The sequence below is a fragment of the Etheostoma spectabile genome, chromosome 7, assembly GCF_008692095.1.
Source record: "Etheostoma spectabile isolate EspeVRDwgs_2016 chromosome 7, UIUC_Espe_1.0, whole genome shotgun sequence".
Classification (NCBI taxonomy): Eukaryota; Metazoa; Chordata; class Actinopteri; order Perciformes; family Percidae; genus Etheostoma; species Etheostoma spectabile.
In genome coordinates, this window is record NC_045739.1 from 20,320,635 (window position 1) to 20,346,389 (window position 25,755).

At 39.3% G+C, this 25,755-nt stretch overlaps 1 protein-coding gene across 6 annotated transcripts in view; it reads right to left on the minus strand.

The window, feature by feature from the left end:
* Window positions 1–3,405: 3,405 nt before the first annotated feature.
* The window catches only part of LOC116692350 (solute carrier family 41 member 1), a 24,547-nt gene continuing 2,197 nt past the window's right edge, over window positions 3,406–25,755 (minus strand). For 4 of the 6 annotated variants that reach the window (XM_032520562.1, XM_032520565.1, XM_032520564.1 and 1 more), the window contains 10 exons: window positions 24,965–25,296; window positions 17,659–17,766; window positions 16,791–16,862; window positions 16,347–16,491; window positions 14,318–14,464; window positions 12,965–13,109; window positions 12,297–12,376; window positions 8,923–9,057; window positions 7,947–8,095; window positions 3,406–6,809 (listed from right to left, as the gene is read on the minus strand). In XM_032520562.1, the coding sequence (XP_032376453.1) occupies window positions 6,636–6,809; window positions 7,947–8,095; window positions 8,923–9,057; window positions 12,297–12,376; window positions 12,965–13,109; window positions 14,318–14,464; window positions 16,347–16,491; window positions 16,791–16,862; window positions 17,659–17,766; window positions 24,965–25,276 (1,467 nt within the window). In that variant the 5' untranslated portion in view covers window positions 25,277–25,296 and the 3' untranslated portion in view covers window positions 3,406–6,635. Of the gene's footprint in view, window positions 6,810–7,946; window positions 8,096–8,922; window positions 9,058–12,296; window positions 12,377–12,964; window positions 13,110–14,317; window positions 14,465–16,346; window positions 16,492–16,790; window positions 16,863–17,658; window positions 17,767–17,907; window positions 18,111–21,057; window positions 21,479–24,964; window positions 25,297–25,755 lie in introns of those variants that run through there. The other 2 variants (XM_032520566.1, XM_032520567.1) reach the window with 2 other exon arrangements.

Consider the following 25,755-nt stretch of genomic DNA (forward strand, 5'->3'; position numbering starts at 1 on the left):
TTTTTTTTTACTGGAAATTACAGAATACAAGTAGCTTGTTCTTTCAAAGGGATCAAAGATAGTCTGTATCCATCTCAAATGCCCAGACGCTGCTGTGAATGAACACAGCTAGTCAGACATTTCCAGCCATTTCTGTAGAAATGCTCCTTTAGTCAGACATGTGACTTTGTGAGTGCATTGGGAAATAGTAAACAGCACAATCTGAAAGAATCTCTCATGCACCAGTTTACTTGTGCCACAAAACTGTGAATGTGATAACTTGATAACTGAAGTGCACTTGCGCTGTATGTGTGTTGATTGAGTGGCTGGTTACCTTGAAGTGTCTACGAATACAAGTCCTTAACAGCAGCACTGAGTATGTGTGTTGGGTTTTATGTTTGTTGTCAATCTTTGTTTCTCATCACAAACGTTTAAGTGTATCTCTGAGATATTCTCCCAAGGGCAGTTATTCTTCCTTTCATGGTATGAACTGTGTTCAAGTTTATTTGATTTTCGATGCACGTCTTTTCAGGTGCGGTACAGGTGCTTAAAGGGGCCAAAAAGGATGGAGAAAGACTCACGTGACAGATCGAATGAAAGGCCCTTTAAATGTTTTCAAAATTCTTAAATGCTATTTTCCGAGGTATCTAATTTTTATAGCTTGTTTTACGTATTTGTTCAAAGAGGTTGTATGCTTTAAAGGTAGACTGGGCTGCTGTCCGCCCTCCTCCTGACAACGTCTCCTAGAGGAGGCGAGGGAGGCGCACGGACCAGGGGATGCTCTAGATGGCTCCCTTAGCATTACATTAGTCACGTAACAATACAGCTGATGTAACATTTTTTATGGCATACTATACTATGACATTTTCATGATATTTTTCATGGCATACTATACCACGACTTTTTGTGAAATACTGTGCGATGATATTTCTGTGACTTTAATGACAATTTGTATACTATGACATTTTTGATAACATACTGTACATTTTTGATGACAGACCATACTATAGCTTTTCTTGACTTACATACTATTTTATCACTTTTTTTGAACATACTATGACTTTTTAATGGCTTTTTACTATGCTACAACGGTCGCAGGTTCCGTTCCCAGCACTTTTCATGCTTTTGTTTGTCAACATACTATACTATGACTTTGTCATTAGTTTTTTTTGCCATATTACACTGTGACATTTTTAGACATACAGTACATGCCATGACTTTTTTATCACTTTTTTGACACATGCTATCTTACATCTTGTTTGTCATACTATATCATGACTTTTTTCAACATACTAGACATACTTTTTCGGATAAAGCGGATGAAGATGGATGGATGGATGGATAGACATACTTTTTTAGATTTTTTTCAACATACTATACTATGACATTTTTGACATACTATACTGTTAATTTTTTTCTACATGCTATACTATGACTTTGTCATCACTTTATTGGCATACTACACCGTGACTTTTTTCGACATACTGTACTATGACTTTTTTCTGACTTTTTTTGACATACCATACTATGACGTTTTTATTTTTTTCGACATGCTGTACAATGACTTTTTTTGACATACTATACTATGACTTTTTTTGACATAATATACCGTGACTTTTTTCAACATACATGTTACTTTTTTATAACTTTTTTTCAAAATACTACACTCTTTTTGTAATTATTTTTTTTTCAGCATGCAATATTATAACTTTTTTCCACATACTATAGCATGACATTTTTCAGCATACTATACTATGACTTTTCTGACTTTTTTTTGACATACTATACTATGACTTTTATGATTTTTTTCAACATGCTATGACTTTGTCATCACTTTATTGGCATACTACATCATGAGTTTTTTTGACATACTATACTATGACTGTTTAATCCCTTTTTTTGACATACTACACTATGACTTTTTTCTGACTTTTTTGACATACTCTATGACTTTCCTGATTTTTTTCTACATGCTATACTATGACTTTTTCATCACTTTATTGGCATACTGCACCATGACTTTTTTCAACATACAATACTATGACTTTTTAATCCCTTTTTTCAACATACTATACTATGACTTTTTCTGACTTTTTTTGACATACTATAATATGACTTTTTTCTGACTTTTTTTGGCATACTGTACTATGACTTTTATAATTTTTTTCAACATGCTATACTATGACTTTGTCATCACTTTATTGGCATACTACACCATGAGTTTTTTTCTACATACTATACTATGACTGTTTAATCCCTTTTTTCGACGTACTATACTATGACTTTTTCTGACTTTTTTCGACGTACTATACTATGACGTTTTCTGACTTTTTTCGACGTACTATACTATGACTTTTTCTGACTTTTTTCAACATACTATACTATGACTTTTTCTGACTTTTTTCAACATACTATACTATGACTTTTCATTACTTTTTTTTTTCAACATGCTACACACTGATTTTTTTCGACGCACTATACTATGACTTTTTTTGAAATGCTATACCATGACTTATTTATCAGTTTCATCCACATACTATACTATGACTTTTTATGATTACTTTCAACATACTGTAAAATGACTTTATTCAACATACTACACAACTTCAACATGCTATATAATGACTTTTTTTCGACATTCTACACTTTGACTTTTTTTGTCATGACATTTTTCAGCATACAATACTATGACTTTTTTGACATACTCTACTATGACTTTCCTGATTTTTTTCAACATGCTATACTATGACTTTGTCATCACTTTATTGGCATACTACAGCATGACTTTTTTTTGCCATACTATACTATGACTGTTTAATCCCTTTTTGTGATATGCTATACTATGACTTTTTCAGACTTTTTTGAACGTACTATACTACCACTTTTCATGATTTAATTTTTCAATATGCTGCACAATGATTTTTTTGACGCACTTTATCATGACTTTTTTTGAAATGCTATACCATGATTTATTTATCAATTTCATCCACATACTATACTATGACTTTTTATGATTATTTTTAACATACTGTAAAATTACTTTATTCAACATACTACACAATGACTTTTTTTGACATACTATGCTATGACTTTTTTCGACTTAATATACCGTGACTTTTTTTGACCTACTACACTATAACGTTTTTCAACATAATATGCAATGACTTTTTCTGACTTTTTTCAACATATTATACTTTGACTTTTTCTTAATTTTTTCGACATATTGTAAAAATACTTTTTTTGACTTTATTCGACATGCTATATTATGACTTTTTCCGTCATACTATACTATGACTTTATTCAAGATACTATACTATGAATTTTTTTATGATTTGTTTTTCAACATACCGTAAAATGACTTTATTTTAGTATAGTATCTTGAAAGACTTTTTTGGTTCATTTAGGTGATGCTGCCAATGTCACACATACATCATTACACTGTTGATTTTTATTAAAATATAACTGTTCATAGCCACAAAATCACATAAACACTCACCAAACACTTGTCACATTTTTGAATCCACACTTCCACACCATCTTAATACACACACAAGACACAGCATACATGGAAGCTCAGGTGACAGTGAACACAACAGGATTAGAAAATGAAGGCATTTTAAAAGCCCCTAAAGTCAAAATGTGGCAGTGTCAACATTGAAGTACAGTACAAAGTCGAGCCAACAGACAGCAAAAGAGTAAAGACTTTTTCAACATTTAAATAAAGCTACAATTTGTTGACCGACATGGTGAGGGGTGAGGAGATTTTACATTAGACGGTTGACAATAACTTTGTTTTCAAGGCAACCTTAGACTACTGTTAAAAAAATGGTGCAATTTACAATCAGGTATTTTGCTATCACTCTTTTAAATTCTTAATAGGGCTGGATGATAAACCACAGTTTTTAGGGACATAGTTCCAACAGTTTTGGGAAACGTTCTCGCCAAGAATTAGATAAGAAGATGATACCGACCTCCTACTATATTCTTATTTAAGTTTTGGCAATAAAGTAATTAAATGTATTTCTCAAAACACTGAACTATTCCTTTGAATAACTATTATATGACAGCTAACCAAACCAAACCAACCGATAAGTCTAGATAAGTCTAGAATATTTCACTGGTCCGTCTGTGATTAAGACAAACATCAGAAGTGAGACAACGCAATAAACAGGGATCATTTATAATAATAAAGATTTATGATATATCGTCCAGCCGTACTGATTAAGACACATGTACAGTATGTGCTGGTAAAACACAACCTTAGCTGTGGTCTAGTTCTCACAGTATCACAGTTAACACATAGATTTCAGTACGATTGAGTGAAATAAACTGTGATTCAATAAGTACGTATCTATATTTCATTACCTTCTAGTGTAGAAAGTACTGTGTGACAGTGTCACAATAAAAGCTTTTAGCAAAGCAATATTAACACTGAAATACCTTAACATTAGAGATCAATTACAGAAAAGACTGTTTTTAGAAATGCCTTAGATTTCAGTGTTTACGAGATTTGTCTCTAAAACAGGTATTACTAATAACAGCAAACTGCAAAATGTTGCATGTGACTTCATGAGTGCATTTATACACGCTTTTTTAAGAATAGTGAATCTTTGAGATTAATCTCATATACTGTACATAGCAACGATAGAGAGATAGCCAGTTTACTTCAGATTATAGGCTTTTGCCGTTTAAGGTTTTTATCCCAACTAATTGTAATAGTTTGTGTGTTTGTGTAAGATGAAATAATGCATATTTTTTATAATGTTGAGGTAATGACAAGTGTTACTGTGTGTTCAGACCAGAGGGTGACACGGGAATCAATCAATCCATCCCACCCCATCTCGAGCCAACCAAAATACTCCCGTCATATCCCAAACACGTGACTGCCCCCCCCCCCAAATATAAATAAAATCGCAAGAGAAAGACTCACAAATCCCGACCTGCTTCGTTCCCTATGTTGTCTAAAGTTATCAGACTCATGCTTCACGCCACGCGCCACCCAGTGGAAAAGACAGAAAGAAAAAGACATGTTGTCCGTCGCTGTCTGGACGATAACTAGCCAGTTGATATCGCATGTTTTCGTTTGGTTAATCGCGGTCAAATCACTGAGGTTGCCTTGGAAATTTAGGCTTCACCATACACGCATTACCCGCAGGCCTAGTCGATTTCATTAGGTAGATCCTAACAGAGATCTTCTCACACTCAAAACACACATTTCTCCGTCCCTCTCCCAAAAGCTCAGACAGAATGTGAGTCAAAGTGAGTTAAAAATGTTTGAACTTCACCAAAAAATATGAGTGCATTCCAGGGCTTTATGCATTTGTTTTGTAGCGATGAAATTCGTGTGAATGACACAAGGCCAAAATGGGGGTTTGCTTTCCGTCCGAACACACCTTTGAGAATAGCATGTTCACGTATATGCGTTCACTGCTGTAATGATGAGTTGTTTTTTTTTAGTTCTGACAACGTCACACTGAACAGTAAGGCTTTGTGGACCTTCCATTAAAGGGGCTGTTAGTATCAAGTAGTGAGGGAATACCCAAGATCCTCTGCAGCTTAATAGTAGATATCAACACATAAACCTGAACTGACGAGTGAAAACAAATACTTGTAGTCTCCTGCATTAATTCACTGCTGTGTTCTTTTTTCTTTCTTTTACATTGATTTGCAAAAAATTCACAATCATTTTTTTTTTCTCTATGCTGAGACTGTCTGAGAGATGATTCCACTGCTCGTGACTAAAACAAAACTCCTACCACGCCTACTGATGGTGCCATCCTCCCAATCATAGTGTTCCCATGGTGCAGCCATGCCATTTGCCTTTGGCCATGCATATATCAATTACCCCATTCTGTCTGTTTGCCGTTACGCTAGCTCCAAAACTACATTTGCAGAAAATCTTAAGAAAAGATTCATAAAAGTACAATATTCAGAAACATTCCCCTGTGCGTTAACGGTATGTGACCTGATTTGCATGAAAACTAAATCAGTACCTTTCGTCTGAATTAATTCTACCTAACATATGTTGGACATACTGTACATCCATGAAAATTCCAGTTGGTGTACAACATGCATCAACCTCTATCATTAATGCATAGTACAGGCCACTCAATCATGGGCAGCTTTAAGTCCGTTTGATCTACCCACATTCAAACAAATGTCCACAAACAGACCAACTGTTCAGTCTCGCTGCTTTGAAGTGGCTAACTATTTCTCTGATGACGCCGATGAGATGAGATGAGAGAAGAGGCGAGCACAGAGCCACCAAACTCACGTTTACTTAATGCAGGAAAACTAAAAGACATATAGAGGAATGATTACAAAATAAAGTTAATCATACTGACGGGACAGATATCTAAAACGTCTACATCATTTTAAATGATTTAGCTCTCAAATAAAAATAATTAGATTGATCATGCAGCAAACGCTTCACACACATGGATGGGTATAAATGGGTGGGTGTAACCTGTGCCGTCTCCCCGAGGTTTGAATTAGTGACACAGACAGATTCTTCTGGACTGGCGCAGTGATAACCATCAGAAAAGGCTTTATTGTCCAATTTAAAAGCATCTCTGTGGAAATGTAAAAAAAAAAAAAAAAAAAAAAAACTTGTAGCAGCGAGACCGTGGCTGGCCAGGAGTTCAGGGGGTAAACGTTCAGAGGCCGAGGCTCTGAAACAGTGAGACGCCGCGGAAGCAGAGGGCCAGAAAGCCGGTGCCCAGCAGGTCCCCCAGGGCGGTCAGGTAGGGGATGGAGAAGTTGTCAGGGTCCAGGCTCCGTCTCCACATCACACGGATGATGAGGTCGGCAAAGTAAAGGAGGATGGCCACCTAGAGGGAGAAGAAAATGAACTGAAAAAGGCTGTGATTGAAGGAAGGAAGTTCAGTTTTTCTGGACTCAGGCAAATATGAAGTCTGAGACTTATTTGAACCTGCATGAGATTATAGGAGACTGCCAGACAGACGTTGACTTGGTACCAAAAGACACAACTTCTAATTTCCTGCAATTATACCATCAATACGGGAAAAAACACTGCATGTTTAATGTGTCTCAGGTTTTTACAAACACTTGTACACAGCAGAGAGGACGTTATGTTGAGGAGGTCAGAAAGTCGACCGGGGCAGGAGTGCGGTGTACTTTTGGTTCTGTCCTGGAACAAATCTTCATCTCACTGAGCTGCTGAAGCACCTACACCTGGCATGGCTCATTTCACAGATAGGTCACAGGTGGCAGCAGCCCTTTGTATCAGACTGTAAAAAGTCTTCCGATGACTCGTTTCCACAGTCAGAATCAGTGTCGTGTGAAACTTTAGGGCCAACGAGTTCATTAGACCATGATTCAGTGACCAGTAATAACTGCCTTTGACAATAGGGATGCACTGAAGTAGCAGAGAAGCCCCTTTTTAAAGTGTTCATATTATGCTCATTTTTAGGTTCATAATAGTATTTAGAAGTTATATCAGAATGGGTTTATATGGTTTAATTGTCAAAAAACACAATTTTTTGTTGTATTGCACATTGCTCTCTCACCTCTGTTCCATCTTTGTTGGAAGTCGCACGTGCGCAGTAGCTAGGTAAGAACTACTAGCCATTAAGAAGCAGAGAATGAGGGCGTGCCACGCTAACAGCTAGTCGAGCATTATAACGTGTGTTACAAAGTGACACACGCTTCTTACAGAAGTTAAGGCTGGGGAAAAGCAGTTTGTGTACAGTGTTTTCTGTTGATGATGGTACATCCCTTTGGGGTGGACTTTGGGCTTTTTCACTTTGTAAACCTAAAACATGCACAAAAAAGATATATAACACTCTAAAAGAAAGGGGAAAAGCCATAACGCATAGTTTACACAGTATAAATAAATATCTATAAAAAGTGCACAATGTGTGATACTCTGTACATGTTGACTTGATAGTTCAGTAAAAAACAATGTAAAAAAAAAAAAGAAGAAGAAAGAAACCGTGTCAGTTTACCTGCAGCAGAGCAGCACACAGGTAGCAGATTACGAAGGCTACACCGATAGGCACCTCGTCTCCCTGCAGCAGAGAGATGGCGTAGAGGAAGACCAGGTGACCGGGGACAACCAGCATCAGAAGCACCCGCGCTGACTTGGAGTTCACTCCTGGGAGACACAGAGAAGTGTGCACTTTGCAGTCAGGGTACTCCTCGCTGTCACCTCAATCCTGTCGGCTGTGAGTTCGTGTTCAAAGACTGTTCAATTTTCTGGTGTTTCACACTGTTAAGAGCCAGCCCAGCTCCTAATAACAAGGTCCACAGGATATTCTACTAAAGCACTATACAAATAACATGTATTCATATGCTATCTGCAAGGCATGATTAAACCATGTTACTGAAAATGTATTTGTAATCTCTAAACCAACTACTTCAACTACTACATCTATCTAACAACAGTAAATGTGCATTCTTATGGGTTAGCCCATAGTTGTTAACCGTGGTCAAAACAATCATCCTAAAAATAACTGAGCATGTTGAACGGTGTCGTAATCTTATGTTACCCACCAAGAATTACATTAGCATCAGCTAATTGTTGACCAGCACCTTTACAGTAGGCACCAAAGCTCTTTTCCTGTTTGTTCCCCCTACAGGTTGGAGGCAGAATTGTCCATTACTGTTACCATTATTGTCAACAAGTTAATGAACCACTGAAACGATTTTAAGGTAAAAAAGAATCTTTGGTGTTGGATCGGTCAACATGGAAATCAATCAATATCAATAAATAAGGTCTTTGTTGTATACATGTGTTGCAAAGTGGGACGTAATCAATGACAAAACAATGTCATGTGGCAGAATGTTTGTATTACATTTACTGAGAAAAAGAAATCAAGGTCTGTATTGAATTGTGGGTCAAAAATCGTGATACGAAGCGAACCCTCGGTTTAGTGTATCGTTACAGCCCTACAAGATATGCATTCAGCACGGCAGTGTTACCTGAGGAGAAGAAGGTGATGCAAGGATTGGGCCAGTGCTGCCTCATCTTGTACGGCAGCACCCCTGGGATGCTCCAGAAGTGCAGGTAGGTGGAGATCCGACTGGCCTGGATGGCCACCAAGTTACCCCCCACACCTACACAGGTGAAGGGAAAGACGCAGGGCAGACTCAGGGGCCATCCACACGGAAACACTTTTTGGTGTAAACGCACACGTTTTGCATAATTTTGACCGATGGTCCAAACAAATCCTGTAAATGCACTGCCTCAAACACACTTTTTTGAAATCTGGTCCCAGGGTGAAAAAAATTTGAAAATGTTGCGTCTTCATTTGAACAGCAAAGCTGCATACTTGCTTATCGCTGATGTCGTCGCCACACCCCTCAACCTCTACCGTTGACCCCTTATCCCGCGACAACAACAATGGCGGACTACATGCTTGTGTTCCTGCTGGAGAAGATGTTGAGCCTATTAGGGCTACTAGGGGAAAATATACTGTCTGTTTGTATAGAGCGTGCAAGCTTTATGCACATGCTCTGCCTCTTCTCCGTTTGTTGGTGAATATCTATAGCAGAAACAGTGCCACCTATAGGCCTGGAATATGAAGTAGCGTGTTGAGTCATTTACAAATGGATCCGTTTGGGCGCAAATAATCTTGACACAATGACAGGGAAGACATGGGGGGGGGGGGGGGGGGGGGGGTAACGTGTGGACCGGGCCTGATTGTTAAAAAGTGAGTGAATAAGCCAATATATGAATGAAGGAGTAACAACTTGAATTGCATGTTAGACAAAGACATGTTGTTTCCCCCAAACAGATTCAGTTAAGAAGATGAAATTGATTTAGTATCCTCATAATCAACTGAAACAGAAAGGTCTGTCTCACAAGGGACAGCGCACAGCTTTCAGTAATCAGTAACGCTTAATCTGTTTCAGCACTGCCTGCACACTAAACCAAGTAATGACACAAGCTTTGCTCTGCCGTGGCCTGGCCAGAGTTTACGGAGAGCAGAGTCCATCTCAGTAAGCCAGGCAGACCAAAGCACAGCTAAAATCTGGCCAGCGGAGTCACAGCATTGGAAAAAAAGGAAAGAGATGAACACAAACAAAAGATCCACCCGATATCTGAGAGGATAGCACCGCGTCCATATGGAGAGAAATTCAACGCTGTGCGGCCGTATGGTTCGGACATTGAAATGGGACTCTGGTTGTGCAAGATCTATTTTGGGCCTTTTCTGAAACTCCGATAGATAACGTGTTTCTGACTGACTTTGCGTCAAGATGTCCAATCTGTTTGACAAGTCATTTGCCGAATTCTAAGATAGCCACAGATGGGACGTGCTTCAGAGCAACCAAAAAGCTCACCAAAAGAGATAAGATTGTATCCTTTCATTCAGGCGTGAGTTGAGGCTTTTCAGTGATTCCATCAAAGCCGACGTTTCTGCTGAGCGTGAAACTAATTTTCCAGATCTTTTCAAACTTTTCAAAGTCTAGTTCAATTTGCTGTTGACGAGGGTTTCAGTGCCTAATTCAGTTCAAACACCTTTCCAAGTATTTACCCCTCAAAAATGGCACTGATGTTCTTTTGTGAGTTCGGAAATACTTGAGGGAACTTTTAGTAAAACATAATACTGGTTTGTGTGCAATCCAGTGAGGAAAAAAGGGAAATTCAAACCAGATTGGCGGATTTTGCAGAGACTGGTTCAAAGAGAGAGAAAGAGAGGGAGATTGAGAAACAGTGGGAAGATGGGCAGAGACGAAATGAGAAACAGTGACAGTTGAAAGTTATGAAAGGCCCTGTCAGCTGTGCCAGGAGACTGGGTGTAGACCATTAGTGGTTTCTATTGACTTCTCTCCTCTCAGTGGATCCCCTCACAGCCAAACCACTTATTCTGAAGGCTGCTTCTCTTTTTCCTCCACTTCTCTGCCTTAGTGGATTTTCCATAATTTCTAAAACAGCTTTATGGAGTGAAAATCCGTTTTCTATGTGTATGAAGTAACTCTTAACCTTCAAACATAGTTCCAGTTCTCTCCACAGTTGATTGGGTGTTTCTCATGCAGAAAAGAGCTGCATGCAAATCCCAAATCAAGCTGTTGGGGACTGTATGTGGCTGAGTTTACAAAAGCACAAGGACAAATGTTGTTTGCTCTCCTCTTTCTCCTTCCCTCTGCTCTTGATTATTTCTTCTGCTCCATCTAGCCCTCCATTTACCAGTAAGATGATCTCTCTTCTCTAACTTAATGCACATAATGTGACACACATTATTTGACACTTTTACGGTGCACTTCACTTCAAGCAGAACACTATGCATTACCATGACAGCATCGTAGCTGCATTTGCACCACTGTGATAGCAAAAAATGTGATGAAATGTACTGAATTTATTGTTAATCTACCCTTAGTCGCTGTTGCTATGCTTTTCCACTGAAACGTTTTTGGAATTTTTTAAAACAATGATTTCAGAAAAAGATGAGATGGCAAACTGACGCTAGCAGAGTTGAACAGCTGTAGCAGTTAAAGCTAACATTAGTTCCATGTGTTGCACACGCTGTCTTCTGACATTTTAATGACTTGTTTTAAAACCCTCTTAAAAGGGATTAGTATGCACTTGATGGCCACATACATGAAGAAATCCCCAGCTGATGATCCAGATAGAAACAAGTAAATAAAGAAACAGCATTCATCTTTTATTGCAGTGCTAATCTAATTAGTCCTAGTATTACAAGAATAAGAAGGACGAATGTAAGAACGTTTCGTTCTAACATTGGCAAGAATTAGGGACCGTCTACAAACTACCACACCGAAAAGTTTAAAAAATTTAAATTTAATTAATTTAATGATTAAATAAGTAAGGTAGTGTCTCCAAACCTTCCTTAATTATAACTTGTCTCCCGCTAGTTGTACTACAGAATACAGTATGCCTATATTTGAAAATAGTTTGTAGACGGTCCCTAAATCTTGCCGTCTCCACACCGGAACAGAGCTGAAGAAGCAAAACTTTTATGCATTTCTTTCACATCTACTGCAGTCCGATTCACTGTGTTCACTCGGAAGGAATCACTTCACATGGGTAGGCACTTGTCATGACATTTTGAACATGTTTAAAACTTGCCCTGTTTCAGCGCCCTGGGTGTAAACTGTAGCAGGAGGATAACACGGTGCAGGCAACACCGATTGTTTTTCTCTCTACTGACAGCACTCCAAATTTACAAACAGCAGAACTACGTGTTGAAATCGACCGCAATTCTCCTTTAATCCTGATAATGTTTCCGAATTGTCTCTCTGGACAACAACCAATAAATGGCTAAATTGCTATGCTATCTCTGTTTGATTTCTTCCTGTGGCATCATTTAGCTTTGAAAGATGCTTCAGCTTACCGTTAATGACGGGCGTGAAGACAGCCATGCCCTTAAAGTTGGGATCACTCACTGTCTTGTCCAGTATAAGGCCTCCAAAACTGGAAATCACAAACACAGAGGGAATCACAACCCCATGTAGTCACTGCCAGGGTTTCCCAGCCTGATGTCAGAAAGGAAGAAACTGTTAAGATGAAAAAAGATAATCCTGTTTGAAGCCACCTGATTAGCAGTTCAGAGGGCTGACTTCTTTCTCTAATTGAACATGTTCTACAACCTGTTCAGATTTACCTGCACGCATCATTTAAATTAGACTGCAAATCATTTAAGACATAAATAGACAGATATACTTGCATCTTTATAAATACTATTTACGTAGGTTGTACATTTTTATTTGCCACTTTTTGAATGGTTGTTCCTTTATTCTATCCCATTTATTATTTATTGTAATTTCCCAAATTGGGATCAATAAAGTCTATCTAATCTAATCGTATCATATCTAATCTAATAATTACAAAATACTAAATAATTCATTAGGTTGGTCTAAAAAGATTCTCACGACACCATTTAGTTTCACGGTGCTTCTAAGTGTCTTACTTCGTATTAATAACGACTCTATTGAAATGTAAAGTTCACTGTACAATTATGTACTAATTAACAGTTAAATAAAATAATGAAAGAGTTTGTACCTGCTAATGGACATGGCTACTATAACAGGCTGCCAGCCTGAGCGGAGAACCTCGCTGATCTGCGGGCTCTGTCGGGCCACCACCACCCACAGCGGGATCAGAGCCAGGAAGACCAGAATCACCACGGGCGACAGGTACCATATATCTGTGGATATATGACAGGAGCACACACCCTGTGATATACTACTCATAGTGATGGTCAGCAAAAATGAATATAAAAAACCCAATTTTACTCAAAGTTAGTGTTAGTGTTTTAAAAATAGTGATTTTGATGCTCATCATAGAGCATAGCAGTGCTCTCCCATTCAAAATGCCATTTGACCAAAAAACAATAATACGGTAAATCTTAAAAGTGGCACTTCTGTCCTAAATATGCTTTTAAATAAAAGTTTGACTTGGGTAAATTCACAAAAAGACCCTAGGTTGCATTTTGGCAAGCGTTACGCTGTAACTATGCAATGATGTTAAACAGGTTAACACAGTAAAAGACAAGAAACTGTATATGTGTAGTTCTAATTTAATATTGCTATGGCCTCCAAAAGTACTGTAATGTGATTCAACAGCTCTTTACTACAAACAAAACATTTAATTCCATAAGCTTTACAAATGTAGTATTTATAGCTATAGCTCTATATGCATTTCAAGTTATCCATATTTATGTGATGTTTTATCAAGTTTTATCCTACACTGGACTATAAAGTATAAATGCAAGATACACATTTAGAATGCACCCAATCACAAATGAAGAAACACTTTCACAAACAGTGAAATTAAATCAAAACAGGCCCTGAAACAGATGAGGGAAAGGTCACGTACATAAAGCAGCTTAGTTAGTTTTTTTTTTTTTTTTTTTTTTTTACCAAAGACAGGTACTGTGATACAGAAGTCAGTTAGAACGTACACATACAAGCAAGCAACACTGCTATACTACGCACTACACACACACACACACACACACACACACACACACACACACACACACACACACACACACACACACACACACACACACACACACACACACACACACACACACACACCACACACACAGACACACCTCACACACACACACACACACACACTATAAACCTGACTTTTGCTGCTATCTTGTGTTTGGTCATCAAGCATGACAGACACAAAAAAAGACACTGTGCACACTTTAGAACAAAGACATTTCCCACGTATAGTGAAAAAGAGAATAAATCCAGATGTGTGTTGTTGTCGTATTCAATGGATGTACGCAATCTACAAGGAGGCACTTCTCTGACTACAGACTATGTGTCACAGAACAATACATCTGAGCTGAGGTTTAGCTCATCTCCCTCTTGACTCCATGCCCCTGTATTTCCTCACCTTTATATTCATAGAGTGTGCTGCTGACCCCAGCCAGCAGGGACAAGGTGATCAAATCCCCCAGACTGGCAGCGATGGGGGTGGCCACGTTGTCGGGGTTGATCCCCACCTTCCTGGAGCCGATGATCACTCCAATCATCACCAGGCCTACGGAGGGAAGGATGGACCACGGACAGACAGGAAGAGGAGAGAGATGAGTTAGTGTGAAAGGGCAGAAACAGAAACTAGGATGATGGAGAATAACAGCAAAGCTGTCATCAGTTTCAACCACGGCGAACGAAAAATCTAAATGTATATTAATAATTCTGTGTGTTCTGAGAGAGAGCTTTTATCAAGGCAACATAACACAGACAAAAGCTTTCAGCAGAAACATTTAGCTTTTTTGGTATTAATAAAGACAACTTTCAGTGCATCAACCAGCCTCACAGAGTGACAGCTTGGTGGAAAAGAGGAAGAAGACTTCAACAAGCTGAATTTAGATCTCAAAATAAGTAAGAAAACTGAATCATAGAGAAATATTAAAAAAACAAAAAAGTGGAAGAGTAAGGAGACAAAGATTGGAAGTAGGTTACTCAGAACAGAACAAGGGAAAGAGAATTCTCTCACTCATTACACCTGCTCAACACTAGAACATTTATGGGGGGGAATACATTATTGATTATGCAGTTATTACATGAGGAGGAATGGTGATACAGGGATGGGAGCATCTGCTACTAGGGGAAAAACCTGATGGGTCTGTATGGTGAACTGGATATATTGACGGTGTTTTACGTTATCAGTAAAAAAGACATGCAACAGAAGCCACATGCATCTTTTACTTACTACTTAAGACATAGGTCGACATTTTGGAAAATATATTTATTTATTTTCTAGCTGAGAGTTAGATGAGTAGATACCACTCTCAAATCGGTCCGTTAAATATGAACCTGGAATCGATGACAGTTAGCTTAGCTTAGCATAAAGACTAGTGAGCTTTAGGGGTGGTGATAGCCAGATGATGTTACTTTTGGACAGAAAGAGGCTAGCAGTTTCCCTGATATCTATGTGGCATCAATCTTATCATCCAACTCTCGGCAATAGAACAAGAGTATTTCCCAAAATGTCAAAGTAGTCAAAGAAAGTTTAGCAAATTGGATCATCTACAAGAGATAAAGTGAAGTAAAAATATAAGGATTGGCCAATGAACAGGGCAGCTATGACGGAAGTTAAAAGTGATTGTCGATCTTTGCGTCTACATGTAAAGCAGCTGGATGACTGTTGCGGGGCATTTACACCAAGAAAAAGCAATCCAGCAACTTTCCGCAGGGTGGTGGGGCGGGGGGGAGTGTCAATGAAACGGCTCGTGTTTCACAATTGCTGTTTTCCGTCAGATTGAAGTTTCCGACTGCAATTGAAGGCAGCCTTATTTTACAATTTTTTTCTCTGTGCAATTCCTAATGAACACAGAACATTAAAGGTGCTCTAAGCGATGTTGGGTGATGTTACTTCTTGTTGACGTTTGAAGTATTGTCAAAAAAATCGGAGGCTGGCTAGCCCCTCCCTCCTCCTAATCTCATGCTTCCTGAACAGTCAGTAACAGTGCATTGTGGAAGTAGCCTACGTAATAACACTGATGCAGTGATGGCTCAACCAACTCCTCCTTGTTGGTTATTGGCTGGAACAGTTTATGTTTCGTGGTGCAGGTTGGCACAGTTTGTTTTTGTTGCTGTTTTTGGACCCTGGGCTGTCTACCGCCGTTTTTGTTTTGATTTTTTACAGCGTGTTCTGGAGACAGGCAGCTAGCGGGTAGTGAGGAGATGTTTGCTGTATGTGACAAACAATTTTGTCGCCTAAAAAAATGTGTGACATCGATTAGAGCACCTCACATGCACACAAGACAATTGCATTGGCCCAGTTAAGTAAACAGTTTTATTTTAAGAGTTTAACAAATAGAAACTTGTTTGTAAAAATCAAGCCAAAGTTGGAAAATATTGTAATAGATTTATTCAACTTCTGATGCAAAACAATGATGGCATCCCTGGTCGCTCACCTAAGGAAAGAGCAGCTACAAAGGCCGTAGTGATGCTGCTGGCACAGAGGACAGCTGCCTGGTCCAGTTCAATCCCCCCTCTAGAAAACGACCCCAAACACACGGCGGCCACTGCCGCGAGGAAGCCCACCACCGTCGCCTGAACCTGCAGAAAATGAGACGGGACATCTTCATATGATACACTTCGGGTGCAACAATGAGTGTGACATACAGTGCGGTGACTTTTACATACAGCTGCAACTAACAGATACTTTCACTACTGATTCATCGTCTGATCAGCTTCTCTGTTAAACAGTTAATCGTTTGGTCCATAAAACATCAGAAATTAGACCACAGAATACTACACATATCTTAACTAAAGTATCACAATGGGTAATCTGATCCTTCTTTTTGCCTAAACTGGTGAAAATAGTTAGCTGTGTGAGTTTACGGTAAGCATGTTACCTGTATCAGTGCCAGATTGCTGCACACCATGGTCCATTGTTTATCAGGGTCGTCCATTTGGCCAGTGTTGGCCTACAAGCACGGAGACAGGCAATTGCAATTGTTATATAGATTTGACACAACTGAGTGTTAAGATTAAATGTTTCTGAAGACATTAAAGGGGAGAGAAAGGGGGAATGACATGCAGCAAAGGGCCGCAGGTCGGAGTCAAACTCGCGGCCGCTGCGTACCTCTATATATGGGCACGCGCTCCACCAGGTGAACTCCCCGGGCGCCCATTACAATTACATGTTAATGTGGAATATTATAGCTCATCGTGTGTATAAAAAAATAAAAATAAAAAGAAAGTCATCTCAGGAGGGCAGACAAGTAGACCATATGTGCAAGTTAGGAGTTACGAGTCAAGTTTTTTTTTTTTTTTTTTTTTAATACAGCCTGGGGTTTGGGTAACGCTTTAGAATAAAGATGAAACATTATAGTGAAATGATATGATCATGCCTAATTGTACAACAGAAACCACATAGGAGTATAATCTGGGGGTCCTATGTTCAGTTTAGATTGATCTGAAAAACAAACATCATAATAGTTTTTAAGGGTATCATATGATATTAAAAGTTTTTGTAAAAGTAAATGTGTGTGACTTTGTATAGAATCAGTGGTGCATGATAAATTGTTTGTAGGGTGATAAGATTAATTTGTAGGGAGTGGTAAAGGTGTTCTCTTGAAAAATAATAAATATACAGGGCTTGATAAAGGTGGTATATATATATATATATATATATATATATATATATATATATATATATATATATATATACATACACACACAGTATATATATATATAGCGTGAGGACCTAACAATATTTACAGCAGTGGAGAGTCGAGCAGCCAGGGTCATCTCCAGGTTTCCTTTGAGTCCCACCAGCGCAGGCACCAGGATGAACACCTCTGTTATCACCTTAAACACCGTCCAATGCTGGAACACACACGCACACACACACACTTCAAATAAAATACTGTACAATTAGAATGTAACACTTAGAATGCATTGCAAACAAATATAAATACACTGATGTACTGTACAACTCATTCAGTTCTATAAAAAAATCCTCTCTACCTCCACAGATGGACCCCTCTGAACCATGTCCCTTACGGATGCTGTTAAATAAGCACATCATATATTCTAGACTAACCCAGTTGCCTACTTTTCCTGTTTCCACCGCTCTGAGCATCAGCTGATGCCACGGCATGCTGCAAAGGTTCAGTGGGTTTAGAAAACGCACAGTTCACAGAGTCTGCCTACAACACCAGTTGGCAGATCCAAGATGGTTAAGATCTTTAAATAGATGCACAAATAAAAGAACAGCACAGCTGCTAAGAGCAGAGCGATGTGGAGCAGGGGCAGGGAGGGAGGGAATTACCGATGAGAGGAGAAAGTGACACAGCAGGCCGGAAAAGGAGGAAGGAAAGAGGTAAAACGAAAGGAAAATGTGTCAGATAAGAAAATGTCATAGAAGCACACATATTATAAGTGATTGTTAAAAAACAAACAAACAAAATGATGCAATGACATTGTTTAACATTTCCCTTTTTGGTAGCCTTTAACGATCACTATTTCTTCACTGTGGGTTCAACTTTACCATCTAACAGCTTTTCCATGGGCGTTGTAGACAGACAAAATTACATTAAAAGATAGTGTTGGTTTATGTGGATATGTAAGAATCCAATTTACAATGACATTAGTACACGCATGGGTAGGGTTGGGTACCAAATCCCGGTTCCACTAGGGAAATGTTTCCTATGTAGTAGGAATCGGACCGGATTAGAATGCAAATTTCAAATACTCATTTTGGTTCCACTTAATGTATCGACTGAAATATTACGGATATTACGGACCTAAAATATCACAGTTTCTCTGTATACCATTAGCTAGCTACTGTACATGCAGGCTACTTTTAAAATGCAGTCAGTGGCCGCAATCCATTCCATAATTGCCAGGTTTAAGAACAAGTGACAAAAAGAATTTATTGAATGTCCTTTTTATCTTTTGAAATATATTGCCCCTGCTTGATCAGGTATCTATTGTGCCCTTATTCTTTAGTTCCACCCACAACAATTAAACACAACCAATGACATCAATCCTGACTCCTGAATTGCTCATATAACAGCAATTAGGGAGGGAAAGTGGTGATGCAGTTTAAAACCAGGCCATCATGTGTAGGACAAGGGGATGAATTAGAGTATAGGGGTGTGCTTTTTGTGTGTGCTCGTGTATGTCTATTTATACACATTGCTCTCAGGTTCTGGACTGATAGGTCTCTCAGAAGGCTGTCATGTTGGGAGGCTATCTTGGGACATGGCCCACTTCTGCCCTGATACTGCTGCTGCCGCTGCTTGGGTTTGTTGGGCAAGAAGCCAAGATAACTAAAATCTGTTTGACTCCAGATTTCTGAAAATCTAGAGTTGTTATTATTATAATCACTGCTATCAATACTACTAACTAGAGGCATTATTATTGTATCATTAGCATGTGCACATATTTGTGTTCAAAACAGTTCAAGCTACATTTTAGGCTAAGGCCATATCTAAGGCCATAATGTAAGAAATAGGCCTATTTCAAACAATTTGGCTTTCTTTGACTGCATTTCTACAGATTCTACTTCTTTTTTCTATGTCACCAAGATATGAAAGTTTCTACAGCATCTCTCTGGCTTACATTTTGTCATCCTCAAACCACTTATTAAAAGGTCCCATGACATGGTGCTCTTTGGATGCTTTTTATATAGACCTTAGTGGTCCCCTAATACTGTATCTGAAGTCTCTTTCCCAAAATTCAGCCTTGGTGCAGAATTACAGCCACTAGAGCCAGTCCCACAATGAGCTTTCCTTAGTATGTGCCATTTCTGAGTCTGTAGGTTTCGAGGTTGAGAGAAGGGGGGCAGGGTGGAGGTAGGGGGTGTGGCCTTAACCAACTGTTACTTTGCTTGTTTGAAAGCTATGATGTCTCTCTGTCATGGGTGGGTCAAATTCTCTGGGCGGGAAGAGCAGAGAAAAGGGAGGTAACCTTATGAGGTCATAAAGGGCAAGATTCTAGATGAACCCATCTGACCTTTCATTTTCTCAAAGTTAGAGCAGAATACCCAGGGCTCGGTTTGTATCTATCGCCATTTCTAGCCACTGGGGGACCATAGGCAGGCTGGGGGAAAGCATATTAATGTCAAAACAACCTCATAAAGTGAAGTTTTCATGTCATGGGACCTTTAAATTAACTGTCCATTTTTATCCCAAAGCTCTCCTTTTCTTCCGCACATCTAAATCTGATTCGGAAAGCTCAGAAAGGTGGATGTAACACAAGGCTCCATTTGTCGAATTAACAAGAGCACCATCAAAAGGAAAACATGACTGTAAAACTTCTGTATACAGAGTAGCTATTCCATCTAGCTGCATCCATCCATCCATCCATCCATTCATTCAATCCTTCCATCTGCTTGTAAGGAAATACTGCCCTCAATTATTCCAAAATGATTCTGTTCACCAATTTAACCATCATCAACCATGATTTACTTGTAACTCGCTCCGAGTGTAAAAGGTGTTTAAAAGACTCATGTGGTCAAAGAGCTGGTCAAGTCATAAAGATATATATTACTACAAGATAGAAAGATAGAAAGATATCCAATATTTGATAAAAAGGCCAATGTCGGTTGGAGCCTAATTCATACATTTGGATATGAAAACGATGCCAAATGAGACCATTCTTACCCAAGCAGCACGTACACTTGATCTCTGCCTCTCACTCTACTGACCTATTGTCCCATCTACAGCTATAAACTGCTCGTATACAGTGTGTGCACGACCACCCATCTATCCACCAAATTCATTAATTCATCCATACCACTATGATAAACTGTTAGTGTAAAGTCAGTCCATCAATCCACTCAGTCATTCATAGGTCTAGGTTAGCGACTGACAATCGTCCATTGTAGGAATGTCTTTTCTAACCTTAACATACTATATTTTCCACGGACAGATACTGTAGTATGTTTTAAAAAAAAAAAGGTACTTAATGTATTTCAGGTTTTTTGCAGAAAGGTCCAATATCAATGTTTTGTCTGTTTGTGACTGCATTTAACATAGAGAACGTTGGCTTTTTTGGTTTAATGTTATTGTATTAGCACTAGTATTGAAACAATTCAGATGGTGCCATTTTCATCTAATCAAACAGTCTCTCACAAATAATTCCACAAATGATTCTCTTAGATTTTCATACTTGTATAAGGTCCATAACAATACCGGCGGAGACCATTCCGAGCCCTGACACCAGGTACGGCACCATAACCTGGGCAGCAATGAGCCATGAGCTCTCTGGAATGAAACCATGTTCTGATCGAGTCAACTTCCACGTCACGCCACGTAACTTCTTTCCCTGGTAGCGTAGCTCCAGCTCCAGACGAGTCACCACCATGTTGAACAAGGGGTTACTTAATCACTTAGTTCAACGTATAGTTATCCCATGGTAAGTGGATCAGCTATCCAAGCGTAAAGGAAAAATCTGTTTCTGATGTCTGTGTCCATAAACTCGGTTTGAGTTTCCCCTGTCCGGCGAAGTGAGCAGAGTGAGTGCTGAAGAAGAAACCAATCAATGTCAGTGTCCTTGGTTTAAAAATGGCATGGGCACATGTTTGAAGAACGGAAAGTCTGCATTTGTGAATGCATAGTTGATTCACTTTCAGAGGATTACAAAGAAATGGCTTTTCTTCTATCTATCTTGACGGTGAACGTGCAGAACAATCAGCTTATGGTCACCTCTGAGGAAAACTGAAAAAAAGGTAATCAGCTATTGCCATGTCTTCAGGTGTCCAAAAGTGAAAATTGAGTAAAACAAGTGAGAGATTGTAGCTTCAGTTTCCATTTGTTCCGATCAATTGTCTTTCCCCCCTGACAATATCTAAGGCTTAAAGGCTTTAACTCCAACGTGGTGGCAACAGAGTGTGGTACCTTGGGGCCAGTGGTGAGTCAGCAGCAATGAGGTATCTATTTGTCAGTATCACTGGGGAACCCAATCATTACCACCATTTCCTTACTCATAGGTCATAATTTTGTCAATAGCACAGATCCTCGACTGCTGCGGTCAAAGTCTATCTATAACAAATCGGCTTTTTTTAAGTAAAGATTAGTAAAATGGCTCATAACATGCACACACGTTAAAGAGCTGACAGTAAATCTGGTATAGTCCAGCTTCTTCGATCTATTCCGGAATTAATTTGATATAGTTCAAAGTCTTTAGAATGGAGTTTAGTATTTATTGGATCTAGTCCTTAATCCATTTGATTCAGTGTGATATCTGATTGTATCCTGACACATGAATGATTGGAAGCAGCAAAAAGATGAAGAATAGTCCAAAAGGTCTCGAGAGTTAGAAGCTGCAGGATCCCTTTATGTCGTTGTCAATCCAGCACCTCTGTTTTGGCAGGATCACAATGACGGGGGAGAGGAAAACAAGAAAGAGCTCTGTAATGTCAATAAGAGATCCAAGAGGGTTCACTGACAAGATGCAGCAAGCAGCAGCCGACTTCTGGCAGACTGGAGTGCTCCTTTCCTCCTGTCAGCATCAGGGTAGTCCTGCTCCCTCCGCTCCGCTCTGCTGGGATGTAGAACAGAAAGAGGCAGGGCTGTCTGCGCTGGCCGACAAGCAAACTGGCTTCATGCTTACCCTCTATTTCTTGCTGCGTGTCTGCATCTCACCTCCCTCTTTCCATGTGACATCCGTCTGTCGGCCGGTCTCGCTGCCTTTCTCCCTCTCTCTCACCCCTCTTTTTCTAATCGCTCTCCCTCTCTACATCGTGACTCATTCATTCTCTCCCTCCGTTTCCGTTCCATCCATTTCTAGCTCGGGTCCACCAGCTATATTTGCATGTTTGCACTGGGATCCTGCCATAGGTCCCGGTACTGTATCTTCTTGTTCTTTAACTCAACTTGTAAGACCGCACAAACACGTACTGTCCCGTGACTGAAACATTGCCCTGCTTATATTGATTATAGTCTCATGATCCTTCTTATATTTAGAGAATGTTTGAATTGCAGCAGAACAGAAACAGCACCAAGACAAATTCAATTACCCTGAAAAAACTCCATTGGCAAACAAAGGATGTAGGATGTAACATGTGGGATATAAGTTGAAGCCATGACAACAGGAAGTAGTTATTCAGATAAGATCCACAATGCAGGCTACAGTAACAGTCCTAATTGCATATCAGTGCAGTGCTCTTGTCTTTATCTCCTTTTCTTCTCAGATAGGCCACTCTCCATGTCCTTCCCTTCGTCCCCTGTGCTTTTATGACACGGCACTGAACCAAAACTCCTGACTAATTGTCCTCCATCAGACATAGGAGGGTAACAGATACTGTAGAGGAGAGAGTGGAAGAGATAGTGATGAGCAATGAATGGATTGTTTGTCCTCTGTCATTAACAGACAAGTTTGCCAACTCTAACTTGAAGCACTAAAGTTGACTTAAAAACAAATGTAATTTAAATTTTATTTTATTATAATAAATTTATCGGGGGGCTGAGATGAAATTAAAAAGGGTCTAAAATCTGGGGACCACACACAAATAGAGAAGGATGCCTGAGCTTTAACAGCATTTGAGATAAGGTGTTTTTCTAAATATCCAACTTCAGGGGTTTCCCTGTCATTATCTAGCTATTATTTTAGGCGAGAATAAAGTTAGCAGTAACATCATAACTGTGAACTTAGCAGTGCTGTCTGTGTACATGAGGTACATTAAATAAGAGCTAATTATATATTTTTGGTGGATGTTGTGATGTCAGGCTGTAAGACCTTGACTTGTCAGGCGCTCTCATCTTGAAATTAGAAATGTATAGTAGCGTGAACCACTCAGGACAGGGCCCTGGCTTGTGTTTACTAAAGCCTATGATAGAGACCAGTAGCCAGGAAGAGGTAATTATCTTCACTCAATTTTCTGCATGCGAAAGTCACCTATTACCTGAACATAGCCATACTGAAGAACACAAAAAGTTTTGTGGAGCTGATAGTCTTAATTAGTAGCCTGACGTTGTCGTACTCAGATTCTAGTCAAGAATATGAGTATGATACTGCTCCATTGGGCTGAGATAATTCAATTTCAATTCAATTCAATTTTATTTATAGTATCAATTCATAACAAAAGTTATCTCAAGACACTTTACAGATAGAGCAGGTCTAGACCACACTCCAGAATTTACAAGGACCCAACAGTTCTTGTAGTTTCCTCCAGAGCAAGCAACAGTGCGACAGTGGCGAGGAAAAACTTCCTTTTAGGCAGAAACCTGGGACAGACCCAGGCTCTTGGTAGGCGGTTTCTGACGGGCCGGTTGGGGTTAGTGGAAATAACAAAAATAGAAAAAATAGTAGTTTGTAGCAGTTCTTTGTAGAAGTTCATGGCATAGCAGGGCACTGTGCGGCATTACAAGGCACAGCAGGACGTAGCAGAGTGTAGCAGATGAACATGGCACCGCAGAATCATGCCTACTTCAATAACTTTGGATTTGGTTACTAGTTCATGTTAAAAATGTTAAAAACATGACATTTAAGACAAGTACCCTTTAAATGTTTGGACTGTTAAGTTGATGTACACAAAAAGGAAGCATCCACTGAAATACAGAAGTTTCTTTAAAACATGGCGCTGTTTCTGGAGCCTTGATCTCAATTCTCCAGCAGCACCCATATTTGTCATAAACCCAAGCTCTCTTTGGTGACATGGTTGACTTTGTTACTGTTTAGCATCTGTCCATCATCGTATAGAGCCCGCCCTGACAATATGATTGGTCCTAACAGCTCTTGTTCGAGCATAGTTGCTCCACAACCAGACCAGACCGAACTTCACGATCTCAAATGTTGTGGGCGGGGCTGAGTTTGGCTAGCATACATGCTACTTAATTAGCTTTGTAGCAACTCATTTGGCAATAGCTTGAATGTAACAGATGTTCATTAATATGAAAAGGTTATGCAAACAAGCTTAGAATTCAACACAATAAAAGCATCACTACTGGTTACAACATGAATTATAAGAACTTTAACAAACAAGTTATTGAAGATCCGCATATCTATATATAAGGGTGTAATGTGCACACTTTCAGCTCAATATCTGAAAAACCATTCTAATGACCCGAGCACTTACCTGTACACCATCCAGCACCATGCCGGCCATCACCATGCCCATCCCAGCCAGCAGGTAGGGGAAAAGCACCTGAAGACAGATAGCAATGGAGGACTCCTCTTCCACTTTGGCAACCGATACTTTCGGCTTCACCTCCGCCAGCTTTTTAGGCGGAGGCTGGAGCACTGGGGGTAAGATGAGGTCATCTTGGCCGTCTATGGCGCCTCCCAGGCAAGCACTGGGACTCCCACCCGGGCTCTTCCCCTTGGAGCGGGACTTTTTGTTCTTTTTCCTCTGGCGGGTCTGTTGTGGTGGTTTATCCTCACCGGGCATGATGGCGGTGTTGGCTTAATCTGGGTATACAAAAGAAAATTGGGCATTAGGTGTGTCGGGTTCCTGTATGGAGCCCGTAAACTGACAAATAGCAATAAGGTTAATATACATCAAGAAATGATACAATGAAATTTATAGTATTACTTCACAATGATGTGAAGTAATACTATAAAAAGAAATACAAAGCCTTATAGTCTCTTTTAAGGGTTCCATCCTTATACAAAATACAGATGTCTATTTCTCTGAATACTTTTATTATAACATTTTAGCAGTGTGTTGTTACTTTCACTAAGATTATTATAAATATCAGGCAATCTATCTGTTAGTGTATGTGTATATTGCTTACTGTACTGGGCTTTCAATGATTAAACTCAAGCCAAAAACAAAAAATCTAATGTCTAGTCTCTATCAGCAACAAAACAAGTAACAAACTGTGGTGCAGAACAGAACATGTAGGTCTACATTGATGCAATCACCAG